The sequence below is a fragment of the Corvus cornix genome, chromosome 20, assembly GCF_000738735.6.
Source record: "Corvus cornix cornix isolate S_Up_H32 chromosome 20, ASM73873v5, whole genome shotgun sequence".
Lineage (NCBI taxonomy): Eukaryota > Metazoa > Chordata > Aves > Passeriformes > Corvidae > Corvus > Corvus cornix.
In genome coordinates this window covers 2,477,573-2,498,023 of record NC_046349.1, presented here as the reverse complement: position 1 = coordinate 2,498,023, position 20,451 = coordinate 2,477,573, and the positions used below count along the sequence as shown (strand labels likewise).

General features: G+C 49.4%; 1 protein-coding gene across 4 annotated transcripts in view; it reads left to right on the top strand.

The window, feature by feature from the left end:
* The first annotated feature begins 2,328 nt into the window (after window positions 1–2,328).
* CBFA2T2 (CBFA2/RUNX1 partner transcriptional co-repressor 2) overlaps window positions 2,329–20,451 on the top strand; it is a 58,476-nt gene continuing 40,353 nt past the window's right edge. For all 4 annotated transcript variants that reach the window (XM_039563363.1, XM_039563361.1, XM_039563362.1 and 1 more), the window contains exon 1: window positions 2,329–2,414. In XM_039563363.1, the coding sequence (XP_039419297.1) occupies window positions 2,387–2,414 (28 nt within the window). In that variant the 5' untranslated portion in view covers window positions 2,329–2,386. The remainder of the gene's footprint in view (window positions 2,415–20,451) is intronic.

The window sequence follows — 20,451 nt, the reverse complement described above, 5'->3', positions numbered from 1 at the left end:
TCTGCTCCATCCTGGGATATCTGGGCCCAAGAGATGCCTGTTCCTGGCCAGCAAACTCCAACTGAGCATGTGGCTCCCTGAGCATGGGGAGTGAAACACTGCTGAGCTGCAGGGCTGGGCTGTCCACAGGCTGCTGCCAGCAACCACCAGCCCAGAACTGGGGCAGGTCAAACCCAGTTTGCTGGGAGCATGGTCCTATGTTGCTCCCAGGAGGAGCGGGGTATGGGCAACCCAGTGTGCCACGACCTTCCTAGAAAGAGTGTCCTGCAAGGAACAGCTCTTCCAGGAGCGGTGGCCGGCTTCCCTGGGCAGCAGGTGATTTCAGCAAGTGTAGTGATTTCTCAGCTACAAGTGATCCCAGCTCTTGTGATTCAGCTCTTTGTGAAATCACCCACAGAGAACTCGGGGACAGAGAGACAGGAGCCTCGTACAGCAGTTCCACAGAGGCAGCTTTCATTGTCCAGCAGCCCCTGTGAAGGGGTGGCCAGGGACAAGGCTCCCTAATCAGGGCTGGGGGGCAGAGGTTCCATGGGGTAGGCAGGGGGTGGGGTAGAAACCAACTGGCCAGCTGGGTACTGGGTATTACCATACAGAAACAAGGCGTGCTGGGGGTGGTTCACTTTGTCACCATGACCCAGAGGAAGGTTGCTCATCTCTGGGCAAGATCATCCTGCCCTCAGGCCTCTCTCCTCCAAGGGAGTGCAGAGGGCTCCTGTGCCAAGGGCTCCTGTGCCAAGGGCTCCTGTGCCAAAGGCTCCCAGCCCTCCACAGTCCTACTGGGAAACAGCAGCCCTGACCCGTGTGCCCTTTCTTCCCCGAGCAGGGCTCACAGATCTCAATGCCTTGATTATACAGGCAGTGACTTGAGAGCATGGACAGAGCCAGCTCGGATCTCCTGCCCCATCCCACGAGCTCTCTTTCACTGGAGTAAGCTCTTCCTAGACTGAAGCAGGGCATCCATAGCCACACTGTTACCAGCATGACTTGGTAACTGGTGAGGATATCTACCTAGGGCAGGAGACTGTGTCCTGGCCCTGCTTCCAGGACCGCATATATATTTTATTGCTGGGAAGGGAAACCCCAGCTATAACCCAATTTGCAGGCACATATCTTCCTCCTACAGCTACTCCCAAGTGTTTTGGGACATTCCTGACCAAGCTGGCATATTTTCAGCTTCCCAGAGAGCACCTAAAGTGGCAAATCCCTGCAGGATGGGAGCAGAGCTGTGCTTCGTTTTCAGATGCCGATCAGACCTCACCATAAGGAAAAGGTTCTTCCCCCAGAGGGTGCTGGGCACTGCCCAGGCTCCCCAGGGAATGGGCACGGCCCCGAGGCTGCCAGAGCTCCAGGAGCATTTGGACAGCGCTGCCAGGGATGCCCAGGGTGGGGTTGTTGGGGTGTCTGTGCAGGCAGAGGTGTTGGACTGGGTGATCCTTGTGGATCCCTTCCAGCTCAGGGATATTCCATGATTCTATGAGGCTGCTGCCTTGACAAACCCTGAATAGGAGTCTCAGGCTGTCAGTGAAGCTCTTGTGATCCCAAACTCTGGCATTTCTAGGTTTTGAGGTACTTATGCAGTGAAAGCTTTAGCTTGTAGGAGCAGAAAGACATCTCACCTTTGCCATGGATATTTGACTGTGGCAAGACTCCCTGGGACACTTTGTGGACGTGGTTTAGCGGTGGGCTCGGAATGTGGGAAATGCCGGGAGGGAGCAAAACCACTTTGGTTACAACACCTGAGGCACTGGGGCTGAGCTGGGGACAAACCTATTTGTCCTCAGATATTTTAACACTTTAGGGGGGTACAAGTATTGTAAGACCTTTGGGGTTGTGGGTACAGGTATTTTAACATCTTTTGGGGATACAGGTATTGTAACACCTTTGGGGGTGTGGGTACAGGTATTTTAACATCTTTTGGGGATACAGGTATTGTAACACCTTTGGGGGTGTGGGTACAGGTATTTTAACATCTTTTGGGGATACAGGTATTGTAACACCTTTGGGGGTGTGGGTACAGGTATTTTAACATCTTTTGGGGATACAGGTATTGTAACACCTTTGGGGGTGTGGGTACAGGTATTTTAACATCTTTTGGGGATACAGGTATTGTAACACCTTTGGGGGTGTGCACTGGTATTGTAACACCTTAGGGGGAGCGGGAGACCTCCGTGGAGGTGGAGAATGCGGACAGTTGGGTCTGTGAAGGTTACACCCCGCAACTCGGCTGTAATCCATCACCGAACTAACACGCACCGCACCTCCCCTCCCTCCACATCCCCTTCCTGCCCGGCTCCCGGGGCGGGCCGGGGGAGGCCGCGCCCCCGCTCTCGTCACGGCGAGGGCCGGGCCGGGCCGGGCCGGGCAGGAGGCGGCGGGGATTCGGGCCATGGTGGGGATCCCGGGAAGCTGCCAGTGTAAGAGCCGGGATCGGGGCACGGGCGGGAGGCAGCGCTGGGCCGGGGCCGAGCGGGGCCGGGCCGGGGGGAGCGGGGCTGAGCCCCCGGAGCGGGGCGCGGGAGGGGGACACGCGCTTTGTATCGCGGTCTGTAATTGTGTGTGTGGTTCGTGGGTGTTTCTCAGCGTGCGGGTTCATTGCCCCGAAGTGTGGGCCTGGGGGACCCCCACCCGCAAGCCCAGCCCGGCGTTCCCCGGGTTTATGTGGAATTTCCAGGCTGGATGGGCTTTGGCGGCCGGGAACAAGGGGTGCAGCCCCCCCCCCCCCCCCCCCCGCTCACCCCTGGGCAGGCGGCTGGGTCCGGCAGTGCCGGAGCTCAGGTGTTGGAGCCAAAGGGAAAGGTTTGCACCCTCCTGGCACTTCCCGCATTCCCAGCCCGCCGCTGGAACACGTCGGTAAAATGTCCCGGGGAGTGCCACCACGGTGGATACCCGGGACAGAGCTGGCCACGAGTGTTCCAACCCCTGCAAACTGCGGGCAGCGACCCGGCACCTGTGTGCGTGTGAATCCTGTGCACATAAATCCTGGCTTTGGCAGCATCCTCTCCTGCTTGGAGCTGGGAAGGTGGATCTCTTCAGCTCCATTTGCATTAATTTCCCAAAACTCCTGGGTTTGTTGCCAGAAGTGTTGTGCCCTCTGCAAGCCAGGAGGTTGGCAGGAGAGCACGTGGTTAGCCTGTTTTTCAATCTCCTGAGCGTTTTGTGGCCTGTGCTTGTTTATCCACAACTGGGAATGGAGAATGAGCCCATCCCGGGATGAGGAGTGAGGTGCCGGACGGAGCCGGGGTGTCTGTGTCTAGCAATGTCCATTGCACATGGGCTGGATCATGGCCTCAAGGTGACTCTGCGGATAAGCCATAGCTCAGGAAAGGGAGAAAAGCAGTTAAAAGCACATCCCAAAGCTCAGGAAATTCAGGAATTTTAAAATGAAGTGTGATTGCTCATAGGGAAGCAGTGTAAAGATAGATGCTGATGCTAATGTGGAAACCACTCTGAAAGCTGCATTCCCGATATGGAGAAGGAATTACCGAGTGACAGAAGTTGCAGCGGGTGGTTTTATACTTTGTTGTGCTGCTTGATGCAAAGTGTGTGGAGATGTTGAAGTGAGGCTGTTACCCCTTAAGGCAGTTAGAAATATATGAGTCTGGCAAGGCACGTGGACTTTACCCAGCCAGTGTCCCAGGTGCCTGGAGAGCACCGTGGTGGGAGAGCCATGTCCACATCCATGTGGCTGTGGAGAGCCCTGGCACCTGGCTCCTAACCTTCATTTTGTCAGCCCTGAAGAAAAGGGCCCACAGAAGGAGCTCGGGTGAGATCATGTGCTTTAACCCCGCTGTCCAAAGTCAGCCCTCTGTGCCCCATCTCCTTCCCCAAGCTCCCTTTGAAGTCACATTGGAGAAACAGGCGCTTCTGAGGGTGTTGCATCTCTCCAGCCTTGCACACCTCTCTTTGAATGAGACAAATTCCACACTGGAGGTGCCTGGGCTTTTTCACTGCCTGCAAGGGGAGTCCAGGAGAGCTGGCTTAGGCTTTGGCAGTGAGGAGTTGGATGAAACAAATCCCACACAGTGTGTCTGCTCGTGGTGCAGCTCAATGGTGTATGCAGAGACTGCTCGGACTCCCTGCTTCCCTCAGACTGAGCACAGGGAGGACAGACAGACCTTTGAAATCCTGCTAAAAATCATTGAAGCTAAGGGAGACAGGGATCTTGTGCCTCCATCATAGGTTCAGGATGGGTATGTGAAACCAGTTCCTCTCTCAGCTGTGACACTTTCTGCAACACAGGGCAAGCTGTTTGAATGTTTTATTGGATCGTGGCAGGAACGTATGGATGTGTGTGTAGCTGTTGAGTTTTGCAATATTAAACCATGTCTGAGATTAGGAAGGAATTGTTCCTTGTGAGGGTGGGGAGGCCCTGGCACAGGGTGCCCAGAGAAGCTGGGGCTGCCCCTGGATCCCTGGCAGTGTCCAAGGCCAGGCTGGACGGGGCTTGGAGCAACCTGGGCTAGTGGAAGGTGTCCCTGCCCATGGCAAAGGGGTGGAATAAGGTGGTCTCTAAGGTCCCTCCCAGCCCAAACCAGTTTGTTATTTTGTGATTAGGGCTTTTCATCTGGGCGCTGCTGACAGGACTGCAGAAGCAATCACTGACCTTATGGCAGCAGGGACAGCAAAGCCATAGCCCCTGGCAGGAGAGGGTGAGGGCACCTGGAATGCTTGGAGTGGGAGCTAAGGTGTTATTTTTGTGCAGCTTTAATGTGCCTGTGGCCCAGCATCCATTGGGGAATGCTAAGGATAAGCCTGGTGAGCCATGCAGCTGCTTTATAAAGATAAGCACATAGATATGGGCTATAGCTATCAGGACCTTTGTAGATAGATCAGGTAAGGATGTCCTGTTAGTGCCAGCTGTTAACAGCCTGAATGCTGACACAAGACATCACTTAGTTCTTGAGCCCAGTGTCAGCCCAGGAACACTGCTGGGGTTTATCTTTGGTCTCAAGAAAGTAATAATCAGCTGTAGACTCATAATTTTTATAAATCTAATTATCTGCATTGCTTTGGTTATCAGCCCAATGATTTCTGCTGTGTTACACAGATCCTGGCAATGTCAGGAGGTTGCTTGATTCCTTTGGGTGTGTGTTACAGAGAAGTGGATCAGTGCTCAGTGTGAAACTAATGATGGGGAAAGAGAGAAGCAATGAAGAAGGAGTGCTTTGAAACTTTGGGATGTTCCAGTTTGAGGCACATAGTGGCTCTCATGAATATGCTCTTCTTACATTTCCAATGGGCAGAAATTGAAATGGATCATTCAGGGACTTAGTCTTGATTTTCATACGCCGTAAAATGAAAGGCTTAAGGTGTTCCTCTTCCTTTGTGCCAGTGTTCAGGAGAGTGAAATAAACTGACATTTTAAAGCAGTCAGCGAAAAGAAAAAGAGTTTTTTGATTTGCAGGGACTCTGAGGGTCGAAAAGAGCTTGTACTTGGGGTAGAGCTTGTGGAGTTGACTCTGCTGGAAGCAGGACTGGAGTGGAATAGTGAGCTGAGTGCTTGCCATCTGCCTGAGCTGCCAAGGAGTCACAGGCACCTCGAGAGGCTGCCATGAGCCACTGGAGGGGGGAGAACTGCTCAGGTTTCTCTCTTGCTGGCAAGAATCAGAGGTGAACTCTTCCCTTTCAGAAGAAGGAGGTGGCTGTAAAACTCAAAAAGGTGAGAAGTGAATCCATCTCTCCCCCTCTGATGTAGAAAGTCCCAGGGGAAGGGTTTCCACCCAGACAGGTGATTTACCTGGAGCTTTTCCAGAAAACCACAGTCCTGAGGGCACTTGTCCAGCCAGTGTCTGGGACTTAAAACTTGTCCTGTGTCCCTGTCACCTTCCCATCTCTTTGTGCCACATCCTGTGTGCACACCCTTGTTTGATTCAGCTACAGAGGTGTCCTGGGCGTCATTTTGGCTGTATTTTGCGCTCCAGGTTAATCAACCCTGACCCCAGAAGTCAATTAAAATGTCCTTTACTCCGTGTCATCAGAGAGCGCCACTAACTTCTACAGGTAGCAGCTTTTCTGGCACTTGGACTTTGAGGTCAAACTCTGCACATATGTCTTCCTCAGTGACGTGCTTTGCACACTTGGGATAATTTAAAGGATCAGACTGTTCAGGCAGGGATTTTCTCCAGTGTAGATTTATGTTGGTATTTAAGATAGTCATTGCTATTAGCCCTCAGCCTTGGGTTGCAAGGGTGTTTTCACAAGGTACATGGCATACTCATGGCTTGGCTTTGGGGCCATAGGTGACACTTCAAAGCTTGCTAAAAAATATTTGAAAAATATTATAGAACTCTCTCATTACAGGTATGGTTTTGAATGGAAAAATGCAGGATTAGCCTTTTTTTGACTGTGGATATAAAATAATCAAACAAATACTTAGTGAATGCTTGCAGACTTACTGCTGCTTTTGTCCAAGTGGTTTCGATAGACACACCAGTTTGTTGGCATCAATACCAGCTTCTCCCTGCTTAGCCGTACTTTTTAATCCTCATGACCTCTTGGGAGTTGGCTTTCACTTCCTAGTAGTGCACCTGGTTGTTGTAGCAGGAAGTTCCTCCAAATATATCACCTGCCATGCTCCCACCTGGCCTTTTTGTGTGTTTGATCCCGCCTTCTCTGGCAGGAGGCAACAAGAGGAGGAGGAGAAGGAGGTATAAAGCCCTAAAGGAGATAAAGCAGGGAGGCTGTACATGTTTGGGGTGTGTGGGAGTGGGCTGGTCTGGCCAGGGACTGGCGAGAGGTGGTTGGGTCCAGCAGTTGCTGGCACTGGTGGGACTGGGCTGGTGGCACACAACAGCCGGGCAGTGCTGAGGAGCCAGTCCAGGGACCCTCCCTGACCCCCACCTGGTCAGCAAAGACTCTTCAGTCACCTTAACAGGAGTGGTGAACCCACAAATGGGCCTTGCAGCTCATTACATCCCGGCTGTCTTTTGTTTGTTGCCAACAAATATTTGCTTTGTACTTCTAACTTGTGCATCCTGCCTGCGGAGCCTCTCCGGATCTGGCCAGAGGTGTTGGATCAAACAGAGGTGGAAGAGGGGCTGTAGTGTGGGGTACAGCTGTAGGGCCCCCATGGTCCTGGGCAGGCAGAACTCCTGGTTGTCTGCTTGGAGCACAGGCAGCTTCCTTTTCTTAGGTGAGTATTGTGGGCTGCAGTATTCTGTGGCTGTGTTCCCGAGAGCGAGCATTTCTCTGAGCCTTGGCTAAGCAGAAACTTAAATTAACACTTTTTTAAATGATGGGGACAGCTCAGCCTGTGGCGTTTCCAGGTGTGGATGAGATTAATTTGCTTATCTTAGTTGAGGGCAGGTAATTACTTGTGCAAGGGAGGTACCAGAGTCAGGATGTTAAAACACAAAGAAGTCAAATGTTCCTCTGTTCCTCCCCCGTTGTGCGAGCTCGTTTGCATTAAAACACCCGTCTGGCAGATCTGCTGCAGGAGCCTTCCCTCCATCTCCTCCTCCTCCTCCCTGATTAGCTTTGGTGGGGGCCAAGAAGGCACCGATGAATTCTGACTGGAAGGAGCTGAACTTTGAGGGGAGATGAAAAAAATCCCTCGAAACATTTGCGGCCCTGGCAGCGCGTCCGCGGGTCGCTGATGGGGTTTATCTTCTGACATCATGAGGATCTCTGACATTTCTAGCTTAGAAACAATAACTCGCCTTATCCGTCGTCATGTTTTTCTAATTAAAGACAAAGCTTGGTAAATATTTTTTAAATGATTGAATTTCCCAAGTATGGAAAACACATGTCGGGAGTCAGGCTGGCTGCGTCCGATGCGCCTTTTCCCACCACGTCCCTCGGAGCACGCGAGTGCAAGTACAGATTTAGAGCTGTGGGTGACAGGTTTATCTGGGATGATTGGCAAGGATTTATAAACCAGGAGGGGATTTACTTTGCTCTCCCTCCCTCCTCTTCCCCCTGCTCCCCCCACCTCCCCGACCCCCGTCTCAGAAATAGGAAATTGGGATCACATTAAACCCTAATTGGTTTGGCTCCAGCGCTAGTTCGGTGGCTGCCAAATAGTTAATTTATTGCGTGAGAGTTTGGCCATGTGTTGAGAGGCAAATTTGCTTGAAGCAAGGCATCTCTGTAAACTCTACATCCATTCCTGTGCCAGGTCCTGTTTACAGCATCTCTAGAGCGGGGTGCAGGGGTTGCTTTCCGTGCCCATCCCGGCAGGACAGCGCAGAGGACGCTGCGGCGGGGCTGCCGTCCCGCCTGCCTCACTCCACTGCCAAAACGCTCTCAGGAATTGTTGCCTAAAAGAGCTTAAAGTGGTTTTAGCCGGACTTGGCGCTCGACGTTCAGAAACTGCCAGCTAGATAAGACGTGGGAGGCTCTCAGGAGAATAAATGCATCTGTTTGGGAGATAGCAGCAGGCCTGGGCTGTCACCGCGGAGCGGGGCCAGGTGGGGAGTCCCCGGGGGTGGAAAGATGGCTTTTCCTGGATTATGTGAGCAGGGGCAAATGGGAAGCTGGCATATCTGGCTGCCCCACTGAAGTCCTCGTTGTTCCTGCCCTTCTCCGTGAGGCCACTTGGACTGGTGACTGTCGGACATCCCAGATTTGTTGTCACTCGCTCTTGGACCTGTGGCATCTAGTGGTGTTTGGCTCCTGCGAAGTTTTCTGGAAGTTGGGCTCCAGTAGAAGGGTTTGCAGGACAAGCAGCACTCGCTGAGGCCATCACTGCCTTCCCCGGCACTTGACAGGGAATTATTTGGATATAAGAGGATGCTGCAGCCAGAGTTAAAGACTCACTGCTAGCGCGCCTCCGGTGTGGAGTGTGATTTGAAAGAGGCTGTGTAAGGAATAAATCCATGGCTGTGGCATTTTCTTTCATTCCTCGCTGAGTTAAATAACAAACTTTGCGTAAGTGAGCTGCTTCCAGCTCTGAGGCAACAGAATTATCACCGCCGTGCTCAGCAGAGCCCTTTCTGTGTCAGCTGCTATTTCCATTGTGAACTTGATACCTGAAGGCTCAATATTGTGACCCTTTAATTTTCAGCTGCTGAAACGTCCCCTGCGAGCTGGCTACAGGGGAAGAGCTCAGAGGGGAACTTGCAATGGTTATGCAGTGGGAGCAGTGTGTTTCTTTGGGTATTTCTTAAGTGCTGAGTGTTTAGGAGAAATTGATAGGTAGTAGCAAAGCACATTTAGCAATACTTTTCCTTCTGTAGCTCTTGCTTCCTGGGATGTAATAAAATCCATTAAGTTCTATTTATGATCAGAGACCCAGTATAGTAATAGTTTTATTTGGATAATTATGGCTGTTCTACCAATAATGAAAATACTGCGCACTTCCAGGCGTACTGCAATGTTTAGAGGGGTACAGGGTTGGCACAGCCAAATGTTTGCCAGTTTTGCCGAGGAGTCAGAGAGATACCAGCTCAAAAAACCTTGGATCAAGCTAAGTCCCTGTAGGATGGCATGTCCTGCCCATGGGTGCCACGTTGAGCCATGCTGCTGTGGATTTTCCAGCCATCCACGGAGGTGCAGCAGGGTTAGGCAGACCAGAAGGGGGCAAATTGGACAGGTATCGGAAGCAAATGTGGTGGTTTGTTGTCATCCCCGGGTCTGAAGGCAGGTTCAGCTTTTTCAGCCAGGAGCAGCCACTCCCCTCTTGTGCATCTCCTGCCTCGTTTGAAATGCAGCCACTTCTGGGATAAGCTGCTGTAATTACTTTAAAGCACATCGTACTTCCACCACTTTTGGCAGGAAGGAAGGAGGAATACTGTGCTCCATCGCCAGACAAAATAGAAATCAACAATTGGGATTTTTCTCAAAGAGCAGATCTATCTTCTCTGCCATTAAATCCAAGTTGGATGGGAGCCTTGTACCCATTTTGCTTTCCCGGTGCGAGTGTGTCGTTCTGCAGCTCACAGCCCGTGTTCATGGGAAGATTTAAAGCAGCAGATTCTAGCCAGGAATTCTTTCTAGCACTTTGCTTTCCTTCTGCTGTTTGCTTCTCTCTTCACACTACAGATGCTGATGGATCACCTTCCGTGGTGAGTAAGGAGACACACTGTACTTTACAAAAACTGCATCGTCCTCAGGAGCGTTCTTCCAGAGAGGCATTCCCACTCCTAACCCAGCCCGGGTCAGGAATTGTGTCACACAGTGGCTTGTTCATATGACTCCCATATCAGGGACTGCAAATCAGCTCGCACTGGGATCGTGGTTGGACCCCCTGCATCCATTTACTGATGTTTATTTACCTCTCTGCTGCAAAATACCTGATTTCAGATTACTGCCCTTGGCCCACCTGAGTTTCCACATTCCAGAATACACTGGTGGTGCCCTTTGTTCCCCCCAGGGGATGTTTTTTTCTGTGAAAGCTTGGTTTTCCCTCTTTATCTAGACATGCTGAGCACCTAGGAGTTAATTTGGTGGAATCTTCTGAGGGAGAGCCTTGGTTTTGCACTGCAGTATTCCGAAAACATTCCCAGGCACTTTTCTGGCTGTTTTCTTCTTGTATATATTTGTCTCATTGAACAACCCTTTTTTTTTTCCTTTCCTGGGTAGTATTGATTTTAGCAAGAGGGAAAATAGGAAAATAAAACCTCTTTGTGCATTTGAATGGGTAAATGACTATCAGAGCACATAAACTGTTGAGCAGCTGATTTTTAGATGTTTCTTGATTTGTCCTCTAGCAGTTTTATTTAAGTTTTCAGTCACTGCAGTTACTGTTTTCATCAGGTTTTATTTCCCATTTAATAATTACAGCAGTTCCCCTCGAGCCCTGTACCTCTAATTAAGAAAGCTAAGTTTGAGATAAATTTAATGGAATAAAATTAGTTATATTTTTATGGTAAAATATGCTCAGAAAAAAACACTTGTAGACTCAGTCAGTGCTCCTGAACATTCTTTACCTCATTTTGATCCTCCATCAGTGCTGAGGACTATCCTGATGGTGTGAGGACAGGTGAGCACCAAACACCAGGATCTCATCCATGCAGGAATTCTTGCCTTCAGTCTCACAGGTACCAAACAAGATTGTTTGGTTGGCATAGAATCTCCCCTTTTCCCCTGTGCACGTGTAAGGATTGCCTCAGTTTCCACCAGCATTGCACTTTTACTGTCCTGCTGGTGCTCTTGCTGGTCTGAGGTGGCCCAGGAAGCCCTGGAGAGCCTGGCAGCACCACACAAAGCCAGTCCAGGACTCTGGGCAGGTTCACCCAAGTTGCCATCCAGGCTCTGAGAGCCCCTTTTGGTGAAGGAGAAGCCAGTGGACAGATCTCCCTGTGTACACACAGCACACCAGGAATTTAGATCTGTCCAAAAGGCCGTGCTGCTCTGAGCAGCAGCTCCGTGAATGGAGATGCACCTCATCACACCTGTTTTATAACACAGGAGCAAAATATTCAGGGCATCTAAATAGTTTATAGCCCGACAAACAAATTCTGGCAGTGGGAGCATGAGTTTCCATCTCATTAAGCTGTTGGCAAAGCCCTGGTAATTCCAGTCACTGATACAGCACAGGAATTATCCCTCAACACGACTGGTTGTGTCAGGTCAGAGCATCACTGCTTTTTCTCAGCAGTTGTGTGTTTGTACTTGAGGGGAAAAGAAAGTGTTGAAATGTCAATTCATTGGGTTCTTCTCCTCCGGTGCTGGAGCAAGGTCTTGTGAGGTCAGGAAAAAGTGTCTGTGGATTTCTACACCTAAGCTGTAATGAGGAATTGTTTTCAAGTCTTTTTTTTTTTTTTTTTTTTCCTTTTGTCATACAAAACCTGACACAGATTCTCAGTTTGGCAGAGGCTCGAAAGTTTATCTTGGAGCTCAGCAGCTGTGCTGCAGCCCAGGTTGGCTCTGACGCAGTTCCTGCCATCTCCCAGCTCTTTGTTGGGCTGTAGGAAATCACTGAACCTTTAGAGCCACGGACTTGGGGCAGGTCAGCTGTATCATGGCCATTCCCATTTTGGGAAGTGTGCTGTGAGTTGGGTAAAAGGAGCTGGATGTGATGGTGTCCTCTGGCTCCTGTGGCAGGCAGAGGTTGAGGCATTTTGTTGATGGAGTAGCACACATGTCCAGAGGCATGGGAAATTTGCCTGCAGCACTGTTACAGATTTTATGGTGTCTTGCAAACAAGAGGCAGCAGTTTGCTCTCCCTGCCACGTGTTACCTTCCACAGCTTGAGAAGCCACATGCAAAATTCATTTTAGAGGTCGGTCATCCAGTCCCAGAGACTAAGGAATGTTGTAGTAGGGCTTTTCTAAGATTTATATGCTTTATCAAAGGTCCTATAGTTTTCTCATTAAAGCAGGATTATCCTGGTAGGATTAGCTGTTCTGCATGGGTGAGGAAGACAGGCACTCTCCATTTTCATAGTGAACTGCTCCTTCCTGCAGAGGGACACTGAGAAACAGGAGAACTGGGGGACCCAGGGATGCAGGTGTTTGGAAATGGGACCCGAGAGGGGCTTTTACAAATGTCAGCTTGATTTGATTTGACTCCTGAGCACATGGGAGAATTGCAGCAGGCTGCACCTCCAGCACTCCTTACCATCCAAACATCCCAGGCCCGAGACTTGTCCTGGCATTTAACAGCCTCCTTGGTGCGAACCTTAGGGAATGAATTCGCAGCTTTTCCATATGCCAAAACAAACAGGCAGGGAAACCTTTTAATTTGCACAAGGATCTTCTGTAGTCAATACAAGTTGACCCTGCAGGCTTTCTGGAATGGATTCCTGTCAGTTTGGCCTTGCAAGATTTAATTTAACCCTTAAATTATCTCCTTTTCCCCCAAAATTTTATTACATAGACTCCCAGAATGGTTTGGATTGGAAGGGTCCGTAAAGATCATCCTGTTCCAAACCCCTGCTATGGGCAGGGACACCTTCCACTATCCCAGGTGGCTGAGAGCCCATTCCAACCTGGCCTTGAGCATCTCTCACGGATTGTTTGTCCTGTGTGACTGCAATACTGAATTCAGCTCAAGTCACTTGGAAATGACTGCTAAGTAACAAACAGCTGCTTTTGCTGATGCTGTGGTCTCCAGACATCTGGAGCCTATTGGGAAGTGGGGTTTGGGGTTTTTTTGAGTGCACTGTCCCCCTCTCCAGTTTGTAGTGTTTTAGTTATATACTCTTGTGTTCTTAACATAAATACTACCATCACTGACCAAGAACTTGCAGGAAAATGGTACAAAGAAATGCTGAAGCTGCACTGTTAGCCAGGTAGATGTATGACACTGCTGCTTAGTTGTAAGGAGTCTCCAAGAAGAATGAACTGTTGGGCTGAAAGCCTGCTCAGACTGCAGTATTGATTTGAAGAGAGGTGTTACTTGACATGAGTGTTGTAAAAATCCCTCAGAAAACAGTCCTACTACTTCTCTTGCTCTGCTCATCGTGACATTCCCTAGAGGATGAGTATTTGTCAAATGTTTTTCTAGAGAAGTGAATTTCCAAGTACTCACTCTGGAGCTTGGAGCACCAGGTCAGACATCAGCAGTGAACAGCACCAGGCTCTTCCTCTATCCCAAGGGAGGCTCCTGCCAGCCTGGAGCCAGGCACATCTGCAGCTCTCTTGCTGGTTGGGGTTGGTGTAGCCCAAAGCTGGGGTGTGAGAAATGCAACTGTTGTAAAGGTACAATCACTGGAGCATCCAGTAGTGGTCTGCTCTGAGTACAACCTCTGCTAGATTTAGCACTCTTTTCCACATCTTCAGGAGGTTTTTGGTGGCTGGTCAGTGCAAAGCTGCCTAGCTGAGCTTTTCAGGTTCACTGGGCTCAAAGGAGGCAAATTATTTACCACAAACACAGCACTTACAGGCCTTAAATAGGGCAGGAGCTGCTATAACTCAGATCTCCCCTTGCAAAGCAGGGCAGGGCTGTGGCTCACCAGGTGTTTGCCTCCAACTGCAGCTGCTCCATCTGCAGAACCAGGTGGAGATGTTTGGGACATCAGGAAAACACAGCTGGTGGAAGTTAAGAGCAGCCCTGGGAGGTGCTGGCTCACCTGGGCAGAGCACACCCCAAAGCAGGGTTGGGGGCAATAAACTCAGCTTTGCCTCAGCTGCAGCTCTGGGTAGGATTAATGAAATGAAGAGGAAGTAAATACATGATTGAGCTGCTTTAGTTTTGTTTTAGGGGGGTTTTTTTGTTGTTTTGTTTTAGTTTTTTCCTCAGTAGTAACAGCCAAATCAAATCAGCTCTTTCCAGAATGCTGCCATTGAGCTGCCTCTGCCCTCAGCTCCAAACCCCCTTTTGGAGGAGCTTTGCTGATGAATCTCTCTTTTCTATCTCCTACTCCAGGTTTTTATTCTGTTTTTTTGTCTCTTTATTATTTGTCCCCCTGAGTTGTTGTTAGGGTTTTTTTTAATATAACTCATGGTGTAGAAAATGAAGATTTTGGTGACTTTTAAAGTTTCAAGTTTAGTAAATCTGAGGTTTGGATTGAAGGTAATTTTTGTTCTCTTGCTTTTTCCTCTCTGTGCATGTAAATTACCTTCCCCATACACATGTTTGGGTTCTTCTGGCTCTTGAAGTTGTCTGAACATGTGTGTCCAGTGTGTGGGGTAGAAGACACCTGACTGCTTTAATGCGATGCTCTCAGCAAATGCTCCTTTCAGCCTCTTGCAAAACCTTCCCTTTGAACTTCCATTCTCTTGCACAGGGATGGTGACGCCTGGATGTGAAATGCTTGGATCCAGGGCAGGCTGCTCTTCAGTAATGGTTTCCTGCTAAGAACTTAGGAGGGAAAAACAAGTTTGGGGACCTTTGCATGGCTCTTTCCTCCCCATCTCTCCGACTCTACTGGGAATTTTGTTGTTAGTGCTGCTGGTTGATATGGAAAGAGCCTGAATGCCCAGGGAAGGAATGGAGACGTGCAGCTTTGGCTGAGGGGGGGTCACCCTAAATCTGTGCTGGGATCAGCTGTGGCTGAAAGGGTTGGGGACAGCTGTGGTGGTGTTGGAAGGATCTGATGCCTGCAGCAGTTCTGAGTTTCCTCTTCAGCTCAGTTGTTTCAAGCTTCTGCATGTTAAATCCTGGAGGTTTGTAAGGCTGGCTGGGTTGAGTGCTTTGCCAGCTTGGTTTTCTCCAGCCCTTTCTCTAGGGAGAAGGTAGCTGTGGGGTTTTGAGACTTGGTTTTCTGTACCTGTTGTGTTTTGTTGAATTAGTTTGCTTCAGAGGGATCTTGTGATTGGATCATTCTTCTGTTGGAAAATGTCCATCTGTCAAGACAGAAACTTTCCTTGGGAGCAGCATGTTCTCAGGAGATCAGATACCTAGGTACTCCATATCTGTCTTTACGAAACTGTGCAGCATGGCCTAAATAAATATTTACTGATTTGAGTCTTTGGCATCCTGGTAGAGCTCTGGCTGCTTGACCTTTGGCTGTCTTCATGTCCTCTTCTTTTGTGTAATTTTGGAACAAATATTGGGGGTTTTTTTTTGTTTGGTTTCAGGTTGTTTTTTTTAATAACCATGTAAATAAAAGGGGAAGATTTTAAATCCAGGCTTCACAAGATAGGATCGTTTAGGCCGAGGGCTCCAGTTTTTGAAGGCAATAAATGATGTTCTCAGCTCAATCTGGGGTTGAGCTTGGGGATGGATGGATCCTGGTGGATCCAGCAGCACCACCAAACACTGCTGTGGTCCCATTCATGCCTTTATTGGGAGGATGACCCACCCCAGTGTGACCAGCTGAGCTTGGCTGTGACTCTTGGAGGAACAGTGTAATGGGAATGACAAGAGAGTTGGGCCAGAGGAGAAAAATTCATGTTAGCCTGAATATAGCTTTTTATCCTCTTAAAATTCTTCTGCTTCTTTGAAGTGTGAATCCCAGATGCTACAAAAGTATTTTTCCAGACACGGCTGTGCTGTCTTGCTGTGCATTTTCCACCAAATTGCTGAATTACTGTTCTCCTTCTGGCCTTCAAATTTTTTTTTTTTTCCCCATAGCTTTATCTATTTGTCTGGATATTCTACATGGCTAAAACTCCTTCCTGTCTCCCATACCCATCTGAGCAGTCCCTACGAGGCAGCATTCCCACCGGGCTATGGCAGAGGACAGGAATGCTGGCTTTTTTTTCCAGGAAACTTGTAAACACGAACTTCCTGTTGACACGAGCTGTAAATCTGCAAATAGGCTCTGCTTCCGGCAGGAGGGGAAGGTAATAAAATTTCAGGTCCTTGTTCACTGCTCCTGGTCTTCCTTGAGCTGCATCCAAGCACTCCAGAGGCAGTGGAAGTGCAGAGAACCTGCTGATTGCTCTGTACCTCTGGAAATGAGTCTTTCCTTTTATTTTTTCCCCTTCAGGCACCCAAAGACAGATGCAATGCTAATAGAAGCCAGTTGGAGAATGTCAAAACCCTGATGTCTCCAAAACGATGCTTTATTGCCTGTTTTCCCCTTTCCTTTCTCCCTGCCTCTCCCACCACTGAGCTGATCTTCAGTTTTGGGGCATTAACTCTGTCCTACATCCACACCAGGAGTTTGGGATAATGAGCTGGCCAAAGTCTGGCAGCTGTTGGCAGGCCATGCCATTAAGTTCCCCATGGCACACATTTTTGGGAGGCTGATGCATGCTTTAATTCTGGGTGGGTAACAGGGGCAGGTAGCAGACACCTGGGCAGGTGGCTGAGCTCGCTCAGCAGATTCCATGGGCCTCCAGTGGTTGGGCTGACAGTGATGATTTTTGGGATCAGCTCTTAGGGCTGCTGGGGATTCTCTCTGCTGTCAGGCAAGGGGTGGAGGCAGGCAAGGAGCTGGAGATGGTGGAAGCAGAGAGTGGAGAATAAGCAAAAATAAGGCAAAAAAGCAGATTGAAGAAGAGCTTAAAAGCATGGTAGTGGAAACGGGGAAAAGGACACAAAAAGGAAGAAGTGGTTACAGGACATGGAAACAAGGAGCAAAACAGGCAGGGTCTGGATGGAGGCTGAACTCTCTTAATAAGCATCCCATTAATTAATGGCTTCTCCTGCGGCAGCACGGGGCTGTGGACGATATCCAGCCCTGTCCCCTGACCTCTGCGCTCTCCTCGCCCGCCGCCCGGGCTGCCTTTCCCTTGGCTTCCTGCCCCGAGCCCGACCACAGCCTTCCCGAGCGCTCCGGGCGGGATGGGAGGCACATGGCAGCGGTGAAAGGGGAGCCTCTCGCCGTCGCCTGTGCCTGGGTGGGCGTGCTGGGCCTTTCGTAAACTAATAGCTCCCAGCAGTGCTCCTAAATCAGACTTTGTGGAGCCGGGAGCGCAGCGCTGGAATGCCGGGCCAGGCGCAAAGGGCTGCGCTGGGCTCTTTATTCTTTTTTTTTTTTTTCTCTCCCCAAAGCCAGCGTTTGTTAGGTCTAAAGGGTCAGTGGAAGGCAGGAGAAGGGAGCTGGCGAAGAAAAATGGGTAAAAAATAAATGTAGGAAAAACTAGCAGAAAGCACGTTTGAAAATGTGGTTTTTTTGTGATTGGTTGAGGCTGGAAGGAAGGCAACCCTGCTCAGTGCTAAACCTGCAAAGCCAACAAACTGGGATGCTACTGGGAAGCTTTCCTTAAAATCCTGAGCTGGTGGTTTTACTGGGTGTAATAAACAAAACAGTTCAGGATTTATTTTTTTCTAAAGGGAGACTGGAATTGGGATATTTTTAATCAAGGTTGCCAGGTTAGTGACAACTAATTAATGAGAAAAGAGGCTCCTTAGGTGGCTATGTGGTGGGGAGGTACCACTTTCCTCCTCCGAAGCACTGGGAAAGGAGCTGAGCCCCAGATGTGCAGTCCCAGGGACTGGAGCAGAGGGAAGCTCCGGATGAAATTGGGAGAAAGGCTTCTGTTAAAAGAGCCCAAGATAAAGAAGGAAAAACCATTTTCAGGGCAAGAGTCAGATCTCGTGGCAGGGAAGGCACCAGTGGAGGGAGGTGCTGGAAGCAAACTGGGATGTGGTGAGCCTGCTGTAGGGAAGGGGCTTGGGATCCATCACGTGCATTTTATTGCTCACATTGGCCTCTGGGATGAGGCAAAAACCCCCAAGTTCTGCTGCTTTGATAGGCTTTAACCTGTGCTTTCTTAATTGTAAATGGTCTTCCACATCTGGTGGTGAGGAGCACTGGGAGCCTGGAGCAGGGTGATCCAGGACACAGCTCTCAAAGCCACCAGCTCACCTGCAAAAGGGAGGAGTTTGGCTTCCAAAGCCTGTTTGTGCCATAAACAGGTGCTGAAGAGGATGGTCCAGCAAGGAGTGGGGCACAAGTGTCAGATGGAGACAGGTGATTGGGTTTTCTGAAGTAGTGGAGAGGTGGCTGAGAGCTGCAGCAGAGCTCCATCCTCACAGCTTCCAAAGCCAGGAATGCTCCTGGTCGGGGTGTTGGGCAATTAAAGTTGAGCATCACCAAAATGACAATTGGAGGGGAGTGGATGTATGTATTTGAACAAATCTGTAATCAAATGGCACTGCTATTGATCTGGAAAATACTGTCAAGCTGCAGAGCTGTTGGACTAGAATTAATCCTGTGCAGGCTGGATTTTACTCTCTCCAAATAGGATTACTCATTTTTTCCATATTTCTGTGTTTGGTTTAAATACCCGTGACGGCTACAGAAGCTTGGATTTCTAATCAGAGCAAGGGTGTTAGGTTTAGGAATTGGTTTGTTGTTTTGGGGGGGATATTTTTGGACAGGACATCAATTCCTGCAGGTTTTTTCTTTACATATGTGGCCACAGGAATAAGGTATCATCTGCTTAGGTGATGTGTCTCCCCTCCCTTAATGGGTTGCCAGAAGTAGTTTCAGTAACTTCCTCAGGTTGTGTTTAATTCCTTGTTGCATCTTTGCTCCCCCTGTTTGTTTGGGGGATTTTTTGGCAATATCTGCTTGGGGATGTTCTGGGTGTAAAATTCTTCCAGCTCAATTAAGGTCAACTTTTAATATGGCTTTTCCCCTTCTCTGGGCAGGATTGAAATGGCACAAAAGCCATACAGCTCGTGTTCAGTCCAGAAGGAGGCAATGTATTTGGATTTCATTGAGGGCTGGAGCTCTTCTGCTCTGGGGAGAGGCTGGGAATGCTGGGGGTGTCCGGCCTGGAGAAGAGAAAGTTCCAGGGAGACCTTTAGAGCCCCTTCCAGTGTCTATTGGGGCTCCAAGAGAGCTGTAGAGGGACTTCGGACAAGGGTCTGGAGTGGTAAGAGGGTGTGGCTTCCTACTGCCTTAGCAGGGTTAGATGGAATATTGGGAAGGAATTGTTCCCTGTGAGGGTGGGGAGGCCCTGGCACAGGGTGCCCAGAGAAGCTGGGGCTGCCCCTGGATCCCTGGAAGTGTCCAAGGCCAGGTTGGACAGGGCTTGGAGCAACCTGGGCTAGTGGAAGGTGTCCCTGCCCATGGCAGGGGGTGGGATGAGATGAGCTTTAAAGTCTCTTCCAACCCAAACCTTTCTCTAGGATTCTGTGACGAATTAAGCTTGTTAACATAATCTGCCATGTGCTAATTCAAATAATGGATTATTTATTGAAAGGAGGATGTTTGTTAAATGTGATAAATTTGCCAGGAATGGAGAGGTCTTATCTCTGTTTCGGGGGGTTGAGCTTGAACTCAAGTCACTGAGTCTCCCTTGCAACCCCACCAGCATCGCTTCAAAGGGAGCAGTCCCTTCTTGGCTCCACTGTCTTGTAAGGCATAAAGAAGGCAATAAAATGTTTGACTTTCCTGCCAGACCTGAGCCTGAAGGAGGATCCCAATTGGTTTCCATCAGATTCCAGTTAGTATGAATTTACGGTTTCTACTTAGCCTGATAAATGGCTTTGGCTGCCTCAGTGCATTTGGATTTATTTTTCTGTGCAATGGAAAGTGGTCAGCTTAAAAAGGCAAAGGCTTTCCAGGGTTGCCTTGAGTTCAAGTGAAGCTTCTTTCTGAGGTAAGAACACAGCAGGCAAAAAATAAAGCCGAGGCACATCACGGAATATCTGTGGAATAGCAGAGAAATCAGAAGCAGTTCGGGTCTCTTGTGCTCGCTGTGGCAATGGGCTATGACAGGCATAAAAATTCCACTGGAAACTGGAAAAATTCTTCAGATTTCCTTGCTTTCCTCACAAACCACACTGAGCAGCAGGTATCAATAGCTCCCAGTGTTCAAACTTTGCTTGCATCGTTCTTTCCATGGAACATTCCCAGGAGAAGAAAGCAGAAGCAGATTAGCATGGTGAGCCAGGGAAAAGCATTCTCCCCGTGCTGCCTGCAGTTCTGCTCCCTTCCGCTGTGCCGGTGATGCCTGGGCTGCAAAATCTGCTTTAATGCATATTTAGGAGCAGACAAGCCTCTTGGGAACAGTGAGGGGGGTCAGTAGATGATGTGTGAATGGACTCCCCATCCCAGGTTGGAAGGGGGTTGGAGCAACCTGTGGAAGGTGTCCCTGCCCATGGCAGGGGTGGAATGAGATGAGCTTCAAGGTCCCTTCCAACCCAACCCACTCTGGGATTCTGTGGATTTTTTTATACCTCATGGACCTGCATCTGCCAGTGGTGAGCTCAGGGATGGGC